Source organism: Balaenoptera musculus, chromosome 12 (genome assembly GCF_009873245.2).
Source record: "Balaenoptera musculus isolate JJ_BM4_2016_0621 chromosome 12, mBalMus1.pri.v3, whole genome shotgun sequence".
Taxonomy (NCBI): Eukaryota; Metazoa; Chordata; class Mammalia; order Artiodactyla; family Balaenopteridae; genus Balaenoptera; species Balaenoptera musculus.
The window spans coordinates 27388185-27400877 of record NC_045796.1 but is presented as its reverse complement, the minus strand read 5'-3'; the positions used below and the strand labels follow the sequence as shown (position 1 = coordinate 27400877).

At 45.0% G+C, this 12693-nt stretch overlaps 1 protein-coding gene across 4 annotated transcripts in view; it reads right to left on the bottom strand.

Moving 5' to 3' along the window:
- MAP3K5 (mitogen-activated protein kinase kinase kinase 5) overlaps positions 1 to 12257 on the bottom strand; it is a 227139-nt gene extending 214882 nt beyond the window's left edge. For 3 of the 4 annotated variants that reach the window (XM_036871441.1, XM_036871443.1, XM_036871442.1), the window contains exon 1: positions 10957 to 12257. In XM_036871441.1, the coding sequence (XP_036727336.1) occupies positions 10957 to 11380 (424 nt within the window). In that variant the 5' untranslated portion in view covers positions 11381 to 12257. The remainder of the gene's footprint in view (positions 1 to 10956) is intronic. The other variant, XM_036871444.1, reaches the window with a different exon arrangement.
- Positions 12258 to 12693: the final 436 nt, after the last annotated feature.

Here is a 12693-nt window from a genome sequence, read left to right as displayed (position 1 = left end):
TAAAGGAAAGAAGAGTCTAGGACTCTGTTAAGAGCCTAGGCTAGCATTTCCTTTCCAACTTTATTTCAGATTTACCAACTGCCAAGTGTACTTTAAGCACGTAAACTATTGGCAGCACTAAGTTGCTGGGCAAGAAAAGTTAGGCCAACTATTCTCGTCATAACTCACGTGCAAGCTACAACACTGTTCTCGAATTTCACTAGGTCAAGCCAAGCAACTTACACCCCAACCCTGTTTTGCAACACACACACACACACACACACACACACACACACACACACAGAGATACATTAGGTTTTAAAGCCAGACTCTGCCGCTCTACATAGTCTAGAAGTCTTTTCTTACTCTGACTGTATACAAATAGTAAACAGTAAACTGACCAAGAGTTAGTTTTGAAAAGCTAAAATCCTACTGTCTAGGTCTGAAGATCTGAATTTTCAGTGGATCAACCAAAGCTAGTTTCCCAAGATCAATTCCTAAAAATCTAGAAATTGTCTTGGTAGGACTAACATACATCAACTGTATGTATGTGACTCAAAAATAATTAGAGGACTTCCCTGGTGGTGCAGTGGTTAAGAATCCGCCTGCCAATGCAGGGGACACGGGTTCAAGCCCTGGTCTGGGAAGATCCCACATGCCGTGGAGCAACTAAGCCCGTGCACCACAACTACTGAGCCTGAGAGCCACAACTACTGAGCCCGCGTGCCTAGAGCCCATGCTCTGAAACAAGAGAAGCCACTGCAGTGAGAAGCCCGCACACCGCAACTAAAGAAAGCCCACATGCAGCAACGAAGACCCAATGCAGACAAAAATAAATAAAAATATAAATAAACATTAAAAAAATAATTAGAAAGGTTACGTAAAATGTACATTCATAATATTGCTTAGAAAGTTCAAAGGTAGCCCAGATTTCAACCTTAGTCATTTTTATGTATACCATAACACAGATATGGCTCTGCAAGCATCAACAAGGTGTCTAATATGTGTCTGCCATTTAGATTCCATTCTCTAAATGGAATTGTTCGTTTGTTTACTGTCTTCATTCTTGCCCAGCCACTCAGTAACTTGGCATTCAAGCTATTTTCTGTCAACCAAGGACCATACATAGGACCCAGGCATTATCAACAAGCAAGCAACACAATTTTATCATGGACCATACGCCTAAGGAATCCTAAATTGATACTACATTGTTGGCATGTTGCAATTACCTAAAATAGCCTCAATTTTTTCACAAACTGAAAGGATTAATACAAGAGAATTTAAATACAGATCAAATTCCACTACTGTAGAAACAGTATATAAGAAAAAAGATTCTAAGTCTCAAGTAATAACTCCACTTGTTTCTATGAGTCATTATATAAAAAAATTCTTCCACGTTAAAGAATTACAGTACCTCCTTGAAGCCAATTTAACGAGATTTTGTCAATATTTATAAAAGACTTTAAAGGTTTTTAATAAAATCTGGGTATTTATTTAAATAATTTTGGAACATGATCCTGATTTCATATAAAAATAAAGTGACGAGCCTAACGCATAGTTTACATATTTACATAATCTTACATGTGTAAGATTATTATTCTCAATGCATTTTCACGTCTGTTATAGCAGTAATGAACACTGTTCTCATGTGTCCAGTTCAATGAAATCACCCGTATTGTGAAGTCCTTAAAAAAATTCCCTTGGATTTTTCACTTATTCACTACTTAGAGCATCACCTTGAATGTGGTAGGCTCCCAATAATTATTCATTAAATTGGTGAATTCAATGGGCAGACTCTAAGACCATAAAAGGCAGAAATTGCACTCTTAACCTAATTCTGTGCAGACCTTAGGAAGAAATCTTGCAGATTTTAAGTAGTCGACAAATGTCTACTGATGAGAAGACTGTAATTTAAATGTTCTCAAACAGAAAATTTATTTCTAGGAGACAGGAGAGCATAGTTATAAATGAACAGACTCTGGGATCAGACAGTCTTAGGTTCAAAACTTGGTTCTACCAAGTGGCACTGGGAAAGTGGATAACTCTGCAGGGTCTCAGTTTCCCCATGTGTAAAACTGATCCACTGCCATTATCTGCCTCATAAAGATGGAATAAGATCAGGCATGTAGAGCGACTGGCAAGGCACCTGGCACTCAGTAACACATGGTGTTCATTTGGGTATGACTTGCCTTAAATTACAAGATCAAAGTAACATATTTGGTGTGTGGAGTCTTAGAGCAATTTGCCAGCCCTCTAAAATATTATATGCATTTTTTCCCTCCAAAAAATAAACCTGTTTGGAGTGATCTAGACTACTGAAGTTCCTGTTAGTAATGATGATTTCCTAGTATATGAATGAAGCTGGGTTTGCAGACACTGCAAGCAACACACTGGTGTATTTCTTACTTGTTTCTGGTCAAGGCACCCTCTGGGAACTATCTGATTTTAAGAAAAAAAAAAGCACCTTTGACTGTCTTTCTAGTGATAAAACCATTTTATAATGCTTTTGAGATAAACGTTAAGTTGTATAAAACTGATAGTAACGCAAATAATACTTGTCCACAGCGATACAAATGAATATTGTTTGGTAGAGATACAATTGATTTCCACCTTATAGAAAAGATGACTCCAACATTCATACTTACAGAATTGCCTTACAGTACACATTAGCAGTTTGGCATCTATTAGCAAATTCATTTCAGCATTCCTGATTGTCTGCGTGCGCGTGTGTGTGTGTGTGTGTGTGTAATATCTGCTCTTCAAATTATCCTTCGAACCTATTTTATTATCTTACTGGTTTTTTTCATGGTTTTTTCTGTAGTATACTGGGGAAAACCCTGAATTATTTGGGATTCAGAAGAGGTGAGCTCGACTCCCTACTCAACCAGTTGATTTATTCTGGCCAAGTCAAATACCCTTCTCCAAGGAGGACTTGCCTCAACTGTGAAAGACAGAGGACTACACTGCCACATCTATTTATTTTCTGGAGCAAATAAGATAATCAAAAGAGGACTCCATTGCATAGAACAATATACATTTACATTATCATTCTGATTTAGCAACATAAAATCACCTACGCCCCAGTGTGACCAAACTATAAATTGGAAAATACCTAGCTGGAGGTAAAAGCTGCCGTGGCCCCTGGACAGCAGGAATCACACCCCTGGTCCTGGGTTGCCTTGGCTCTAAGCTGACACTTGTCACAATGAACTTATTAGAAAACTTGAATGTGATATCAAGAGGTATTTGACATGTAATAGCCTGGGTTTCCTTAATTCTTTTGGGATGATTTTTAAATAAGAAATAGGGGTAACTAAGATTTTGAAAGGAGAGCGAATTCTCTGGCTTAGGCAAATACCTGGTTTTATATGGTTTGGAGTCAGTGGTCAGATGGCCTGACATCCACTGATAATTCACTAGAGTAGCTCTCCTCCATGTTTCTGTTTCTTAAGAGTTCTTAGAAGAGACTAAAAGTATTGGAAAATACTAATATAATTGGCCACAACCTCTTATAAAGCCTTGCTGTACAAAGAAATATAACTTCCTTCCTGCATGAATCATATACCAAAGGCAATTGCTTTGCCCATTGTTGATTACCCACTGTAACAGAAATGGTTTGCTTGTAATGGAATGTTTACTGTTACCTTGTGCAACTTCTGAAGCATTCAAGTTACACAGATCCGCTCTGCTAGGATTTTCAGTAGTAGACGCTGTTAACATTTAAATTTTTTCTCCTCTCTTCTGTGTCCCCCTAAGAAAACTGCCACAATGTAGCCTGGGTTCTGTATCTTTTAGTTTTTATGTTTTCTTTTGGAAAAAACCAAAATTACAAAATAAAGCATAAGATGTAAGTACTCACTTTCAAAATTTTTTGGAATAATCAGACAAGACTTTAAAAATCAGCTTTGTCTTATACCCTCTCTCCTCCAATAATCTGACACATATTTTGATGAGTTTCTTTTTTAAAAAAAATTAATTAATTTATTTATTTATTTTTGGCTGCGTTGGGTCTTTGTTACTGCGCGCAGGCTTTCTCTAGTTGCAGCGAGTGGGGGCTACTCTTTGTTGCTGTGCACAGGCTTCTCATTGCGGTGGCTTCTCCTGTTGCGGAGCACGGGCCCTAGGCACGCAGGCTTCAGTAGTTGCGGCACGTGGGCTCAGTAGTTGAGGTTCATGGGCTCTAGAGCGCAGGCTCAGCAGCTGTGGCGCATGGGCCCAGCTGTTCTGCAGCACGTGGGATCCTCCTGGACCAGGGCTCGAACCCGTGACCCCTGCATTGGCAGGTGGATTCTCAACCACTGCGCCACCAGGGAAGCCCTTGATGAGCTTCTTAAGTCAACATCTCCAGCCAGAGATAAAAGCCAATATATTAAAGCAATGAAAGAAGTCAACATATTAGAATCACCAGTGGGTTTTAAAATAAATTATAATTTTGCTTTGCTTTCCTATTTTTCTTTTATAACACTAATAAAATTTGCAAATCTAATTTTGCTCCCTGAAAATAAGGGGTATCTTTCTTAAACAGCCAGTTTCCCCACTTATCTATATCCAGTTTATGGGACAGTGAGGCTGTTTTCTTCAAGATATACCTTTCCCAAGGCTGCTGGTTACCGGTTTCTTCCTGATACTCACACAGCTGTAGTTCCTGCAACACTGCCCACTCCCACCTCATTTACTATAGTCTCAACTCTCACCTTGCCTCAGGCAGAGTGGGGTGCTGTTTGAAGGGTCCGCTTAGGGCAACTACTTGCAAAGCAGAACCCGTTGGTGCCTGTTGGTGGAAACTTGCACATTCATTGGGCTTTGTGCTTGTCAACCTCCCACTGCTCCACAAAGAAGTAGTGAACCAATTCTATCCTGCAAACCAGAAACAGGAACTGAACGGGCCTCTAACCAGGCCTCCAAAACAGGAAGCAAGGGACAGTCCCTGCAGCCACCAGAGAGGAACTGACTTGTAGCAGAGAACTCCCAGAAGGCTGGCACCAGCCAAGGCCACTGGTGACACAAGGCCAAGTTGTGCGCCTATAATTAGGCTTCACCTAGAGGTGGAACCAACTTGAACTATCAACTGATGAACATATGAAGCAGACAAAAGGCAACCAAATTGAAGCAAGAAACCAGGATCCCAGGAGCCTGGGAAGCAGGACCAGTGGTGACAATCTGCAGTTGACTATCTGGGATAAGAAATGGGTGCTCTAAAAACAAATGCATTTTTGTGCTTTGGAGTTTTGTTTTTCGTTTTGCTTTTTTCCAATTTTCTAGTAAAGCTCTTTTTGGAAAATTTTAACTTCGCCTCCAAGAAAGCAAGAGGAAGCACAGTGTTCTGAGCTCACAGCGGGCAGGCAATGCTATGCCAGCAAAAAGTCAACAGCCCAGAGAAAAACCATGAGTGGGCCTCCACTGGGATATTTTTTTTAATCCCTTCCTAAACTAGACTTTTTCTTTATGAGTTTGCCTGTGTTTGCTCTTTTGATAATTTTGCTAAGGCTTGTTTCTTGGGTGAAGAAGCAGTGACTGGAGGTAGGAAGGGGCTATAAGGTGGTTTAGACTAGAGGTTCTCAAACACTGCTCTGTTAATTGGCATGATAAAGTTTTCATCCATCATGGTGAAATGGGAAAAATAATAATAAAGAATGCATTTTTCCATACATTTACTGTATGCAAAAAGCTATTCTTTATTCCAAGGTTATGCCTTCCCTAATTCAACATAAAAAATGTGTTTTCTTTTTAAGAAATCGTGGCAGTAGCTGGCTGGTTGTCAAGTTTTCTTTTTCTCTCTTTATAATACACTTACTTGGAAAAATGAAATGTTGACAAACGCATGTCAGTCTTCAATTTTTTTAAACCGGTTCATGGGAACCACTATTTAGGAAATACTGACGCCACCCAAGTATACTTCTCCCTCCAAGTATATGAGACAGTGTATATGAAAGCCTCACTGGATTTAAAAGTAGAAAATGCAGAAGTGGGCTGGAAGACTCTCAGGAACTTCTCAGTCTGAGATAGAGAGGAGACAAAGGTTATGTTTGCTTTTGTTTTGTTATCAAATAAGACTGGAAGTCCTAAGGAGCTGTGCTGGAAGCAAGCGGAACCAAACCCAGAAAGTTCAGACGCCTGTCCAGTGACATGGCCCAAATGGGTGACTTTTATCACAAACCCAAGTAAGGCGGGAACACTATAGAGATGAAAATATAAAGGCTAAATTCTTAAAATTTCAGCCTCCATGTGTTTCCTTCCTGTTACCCACTGTTGCTACTGGGTGAAAGGCTGAGTAAGAGATTGCAATACAGAGAGCCTGCCTAAGAGAAAGGCCTGGCAATGTTCCGGCTAGGGGCAGGGAAAGAGGAAGCAGGCAGCCATCCAATCCTGAGCCCCCTGAGAGGGAGTGAGGTGGCCTTGAGCAGAGCACTGTCCCTGGGTCTTACATCAGCTGAAAGTCAAGCCCCATAAATAGGTCTGGAGGGGACGAAGGTGGAAGTGTTTATGGATCCCCTGCCGGTATCGCTTCCTCCTTCCTCCTTCGCTGAGCATCCTTCCTCCTCCGTCCCGGCCCAGCCTCCTTCCTCTCCCTAAAGCCACCCAATCCTTCCTTTGTCCCCTGCCTCACCAGAGCCCCTCTTCTCAACACCACCAATCCAAAGTGATGCTCCTACATCCAGCCAGGATGCTACCAGAAGCTATATGAACGCGAAAGTTCTTGATTCTAACACAGGGAAAGATGTATTCAAAGTCCCAGTTTTAGGACTTTCCCTGGTGGCGCAGTGGTTAAGAATCCGCCTGCCAATGCAGGGGACACGGGTTCGAGCCCTGGTCCGGGAAGATCCCACATGCCGCGGAGCAACTAAGCCCGTGCGCCACAACTACTGAGCCTGAGCTCTAGAGCCCGCGAGCCACAACTACTGCACCCTCGTGCCACAACTACTGAAGCCTGCGTGCCTAGAGCCTGTGCTCCGCAACAAGAGAAGCCACCGCAACGAGAAGCCCGCGCAGCACGACAAAGAGTAGCCCCCGCTCACTGCAACCAGAGAGAGCCCACATGCAGCAACGAAGACCCAACGCAACCAAAAATAAATTAACTTTTTAAAAAAGTCCCAGTTTTAGGTTGGCAGGAACATAATTTCCTGAATGTTTAAACAGATAAATGCGTTTCACACTCCAAGTACACTGAGTTAACAAGGCTTCTTATAGTCTAGTCCCAAATTTAACCACCATCTATAATACTATTTCTAAGAAAAAGTGTGCTCCTGGATCTAAGCAGCAACCTTGAATCATTTAGCCTGAATGAACGAATATAACTTCTTTATGGTTCGGTTTTTCCATAAGCAAAGTAGGGGAATAATAAAGCCTATACCAGCCATACTTCACAAAACTAATGTTCATTTTTAAAAAAATGTGGAGACCCTGCCAGTTGGGGTCTGTCTGCCTGAATGGAATAGTTCTGCATCACTAACATCTGTATCACTAACATCTGTATCACTGACATCTCTTAGCTTTTATAGAAACTTACTGCCTACAATGCAGGGGGCTGGGAAGGGGTGTTGTTAGCTTGGCAACTGCCATCTCTGAGTGACAGTATTGTATACGTAAGTATAATGAATTTTCATAAAATCTTTGATAAAACATTAGTTTCCTCTCAGAACGGGAATGAAAGAGAGAATGACAAGTGTAGTCAAAGAACAAACTCGATTACAGTTAAACGATAATCAAATAGGGAAAATCAGTGAAAACCTTTAACTACACTCTATCCTTTAGAAAGATACCAGTACACAAAGATAGCGGAAGCTTCTAAAAATGTAACGAAGCTTTAAGTTCTTATTCATTCTATTAAGCTGAGCTGCTCGAACACCAACATTCCTTTTTAAAGGTTGAGGCCCTTGTTAAGTCCCTCTTGCTTACCATTCTATTGCAGATTGGGGTCACCTCTGAACCCCACTCCCCAGTTTGATTCTAGAGGCTATTTCCTGGAAGCCCAAGGCATTCCGCATAGACCCTCACAACCAGGACTTGAATCTGCGCTTCTCATGGACCCTGAGCTCCTGGAGGTGGCAACGTGATACATATTAATACAAGCAGTTCATTCATCTCTGTGGACTGAAGTGATTCATTTTTTAATCAATACTGTCATAATTTTAAAGTACAGAATTTGAGGGCTGGAAGGAATCTTAGAACCCAATTATTACAACCCTTCTCTGAGATTTTAAATTACTTGCTCCAGATGAGAGAAGAACCAGGACCAGATCCAGATCTTGAAACTCTTGTTCCGATGCTCTGTCCCCGCACACCCTGCTGCCTTCCCTTTTCAAACTCACAGGATTACATGAGGGAATCTTAGAAATTTACTTCAATTTCCCCCTCTACTTCCATCCTTGGTCAACTTTATAGGCCGCTGAAGGAGACAAAGGGCCTCACTCACAATTATGTGGTTCAGAGCAGAGCCAGGATGAAAACTCAGATGGAACTTGGGGGCTGATGTTCTTCCCACTATATCCTAATGGTTCAACTTTCGAGTGGAGGTAGTGGATGCAGAGCAGTGGTCAGCATGGGGCCAAAACCTTGCCAGGCCTGTGTTTGTAAGGCCTGCTAGCTAAGATTGGTTTTTCCATTTTCAATGGTTGGGGGAGAAACATCAAAAAAGAATAATACTTTGTGAATTACATGAAATTTAAATTGCAGTGTCCATTAACAAAGTTTTACTGGAATACAGCCACGATGATTTGTTTAGGTCCTCTTTATGGCTCCTCTTGAGTAATACCTGCAGAGTTGAGGAGTTGTGAGAGACACCTCCTGCAAAGTCTAAAATGTTTATACCATCTGGCCCTTTACAGAAAAATCTGCTGAACCCTGGTAGAGGACGAGCAAGCGCTCTTTTAGAAATCAGAAGTCAAGTTCTACTACTATCTAACTTGGCCGCCCTCAGTTTAGAAAAACAAAGGGTTTGGACAAAACTGATACCATCCTTATTCGGTCACATCTTCAACATCTTCATGCTGAATGAGAGAGCTCAGAGATCATGTCACAGGCAGGGGTGAAACTGGGGCCTGCCCAGGTTGAACAAAGCAGTGGGATGGGACAGAGCTGGCCCAGAAACACTGGTTTTCCTAGAGCGTGTCCTCCTCCCCACTATTCCACATTGCACCCAGATGGCTCATAAGGTCCCTGCCAGCTCTCTGTCACATGAGTTTGATGCTCCCCTCTCTTGATTCTGAGAGTAAATCAGCCCAGCTAAATGGAGGTAGCAAGGGCGAAGCCAGACTTTTTAGAATCAGGCACCCAAAGTGAAATCCTCCATTAACCAGTTGTTACCTATGACCTTGGGCCAGTGATGGACCCCTTGGTTTTCTCATCTAAGAAGGTTGCTAAGCACTTCCTTCACAGGCTTGTTTGGAGGATTAAACGAGATACATTTCAAATGTGTGGTCCCTTCTAATCTTTCTCTCTCCCTTTCCCAGAGACAGTATTTGGAGAATAAACAGTACGTGAGCCTTGTTAGGAAACTCTTTCAAATTAGTGTAGAATTTAAGATTACTTTTATAAAAAATACCCAATCTATCGATGCAATAAAAACAGGCTTATTATTTCACTGGGTGTTTTCCTCACATACCTTTCAGTTCTTTGAAACTTCTTCCAAATTATAATCCAAAAATAAAAGTGCTGTAATTTTTAGAAAAGTTGTGTTTCTTATTTAGAAACGCAAGCCACACAAAGAACCAAGCTAAAATATATTATACTCATGTCCACTTATGAAGACCAAGACTGTAAAATATACCCGAACCAAAGTCCTAGTTTATTTAGTCTGGCTTCCTTAACATGAAGTTCTTCTTGTTCTTAAAATATTCAGCTTTGGCTGAATTCCAAGACTGACACAAGCCTACTTCAGGTGTTTTGAAGAGAATTAGAACTGGAAACAAGATTGGATTATAAAACCTTCTACGTGATCACAAATCCAAGAACCTTATTGCTTGAAACCACTTATGCCCCCACTTATAAAAAAAATAAATACGTATATATCCTCAACATTGGTTGTACAGGGTGCTAAAGGTTAATTTCAATAACATGCTTTCATCTCTAACACATGCTAACAGATAGCGAATTGCTGCAGTCACTTGAATTGCAATGACACTCTGAAATCTGTAATAGGTTGAAAAGATTTTTTTTTCATGAATTATTCTAGCAACCACTTTAATGGGCACACTTTAATGACCAATCTAATCTTAGTTATTAAAATAGCATATCAGTGTTTTAAACAATGTTAAAATTATATACTTTCCAGCCCATCAGGGCATATGGAGTAATAAAAAACAGGCCTTGGTTCTTTCACCAAAATCCTAACAAAGATATCATACAAGTTTAGTGTAAATTACAAAGTTGCTTTTGGAAGTAATTACTTAAAACTTCAAATTGGTAAGAGATGGGAAATCAAACCACTAAACTTAAGGTAAAGGGAGCTGGGAAGATCATGACATAACATGCAAATTCATACACATCCACTCTGCCTACAGCTGGCTGAGTGGCAGAAGTCATGATTTCTGTATGCTCAAAAGTACACAGAAAAAATGAGGACATCATCTAAAACAGGCACAGGTTTATATAGAAGGAAAATGTAGGCCAAACCTAACAGAACAGAAACCAAAGCACTAAATGTAGAAAGGCTGATTGGGGCAAATATCTTGCAATGCACGAGATCAGAAGTTCCCTAAGAGGACCACACGCACCCCAGGGCTCCCGGTGGCTGGGCAGTCAGACTCTCGCACAAATACACTCTCCCCAGAGCTGCGAGAGGCCGCCCGGAGCAGTCACGCAGCGCGGCTCGCTGCCTCTAAGATGGGGCGAGAAGTAAATAAGTAGGAAGCACGATCGCTGCCCAGAAATTATGTTTTCCTGCCCAGGAAAGAAAACAAAAAACATTTTTCCCCCTGCGGCGGCCTGTGAAAAAGTGAACCCTGACCGCGGAGGATGGGGAAGGGGTTGCACACGCACCTGCATTGTAAAAACGGTCCAGCACCGCAGTTTCCCCGAAGTCCAGTTTCCCGAAATGCAGGGTCTCCAGGGTGGCGCCCACCGTCTCGCACGCCTGCCGCAGGCACTGCAGGGCCTCGCTCTCGGCCACCACCAGCTGCCCCTGGCTCGCTTCGTTGATGACATATGCCACCGTGGTCCGTCGGCCTCCTCCGCCACCAGAGTTGCCCCGGCACCGGGTGGCGCTGCTCCCGGTGGTGGCACTGGGACCCCCAGCACCAGGGGCGGCGGCACTCTCCACGTTCCAGAAGCTGCCCGGTGGCGGCGGCGGCAGCTGGTTCTCCTCGCCCTCGGCGGCCGCAGCCGCTCCTCCCCTCCGGTAGCTGCCGCCCTCGGCCAAGGGTGGCACGGAGAAAGTGATGCCCTCGCCCGCCTCCGCGCTCATCTCTCCCGGCCGCGCTGCAGTGGCGGCGGCGTCCCCCGCCCAGCCGCGCCGTCTGGCCAGCCACAGCTCGGGGCTGCTCCGCGCGCGCCGGGCTAAGCAGCTGCCATCCCGCGTCGCGCCGCGCCGCCGCCTCCTCTCCGGCGCCCTCTCCCCCGAAGGGACGCCGCTGCCCGGCGGCGGCTCGCCCCTCCTCGGCGCCTCCGTGGCCGCGCCGCTCGCCCGCTGCAGGGTGTAGAGTACAAGGGGTGGGGAACCGGGTTGAGCGGGAAGGGACAGCGCTTCCTTTTCTTGGCGGGCGGACAAGTCGGCTAGCGAACCTGCGCCGCGGCGCGGCTCAAGGGCGCCCCTCTCGGGGTGCGGTGTGCCCTGGCCACCCGGAGCGCGGTCCTGGCTCCTTCCGTGCCGGGCGCTCTGGGAGGGGCGCGGGAGGGCGCCCTCTGGGTGGGGAGCTACCTGGCCAGCACCTCACAGGCGTGCAGACTCCCTGGACCGCGTCCCGGAACAGCTGCAGCGGCCGCCGAAAGGATCCGCCTCCTTCCTCGGCGGCGGCTCCCCTTCATCTGCTCTGTTTCCTCCTCCTTCCCCGGCCTCGTTTCTCTTCCGATCGCCGCGGCCGCTTCGTCTTGGCACCAGCCTGGCCGCTCCAGTCTCACCGCTCCTTGCAGCCGCTCGCCCAGTCGGCCACCGGCTTCTTGGCCGCCCACTCGTCGCGGCACCGAGAGTCAGGGCCCGCCCCGGGGGAGGGCGCTGCTGGGAAGCTCGAGTCCGGACTAAACCGACTGCGCCGCGGCTCCCGGACCTCAATCCAGCCCCGAGCGCCGTGCGGGGACAAGGTTTTGCACCGTCACCCACCGGGCCCCCCACCCAAGAAGACCTGGAGTAGGCAAAAGCCCGGAGCGCACGCGACGACAGGACGGCGCAAAAAAAGTCTCTCTTGTGAATACTCGGGTCTTCTGAGCCAGCGCAGGAGGCATTTGCAGCGTTCCCCTTGGCCAGGGCGCCCCCTTCCGGCCCCAGCCGGCCTCGCTCGGCAGCGCGCTCCGGTCACGCGTGCGGCGGCGGCAGGACTAGGGCAGCATCTGGAGGGCAGCATTGCGCGAGGCGGGAAGACTTCAACTACAGTCCTGCAGCCGGCCTGAACTGGAGGGTGGCTTATTGGTGACAGTGGCTCTCCGCAAGTGGCAGGCTAAATTTATCGTGTCTGCCCCTGGTACTTTTCATTTTCAAATTTTCAATAGCTCTGCTATCATGAATAATTGATTAGCTCCAAGTGCTGAACGGTATAGCGTTCCCATTTGGGTTCTTAAAATTTC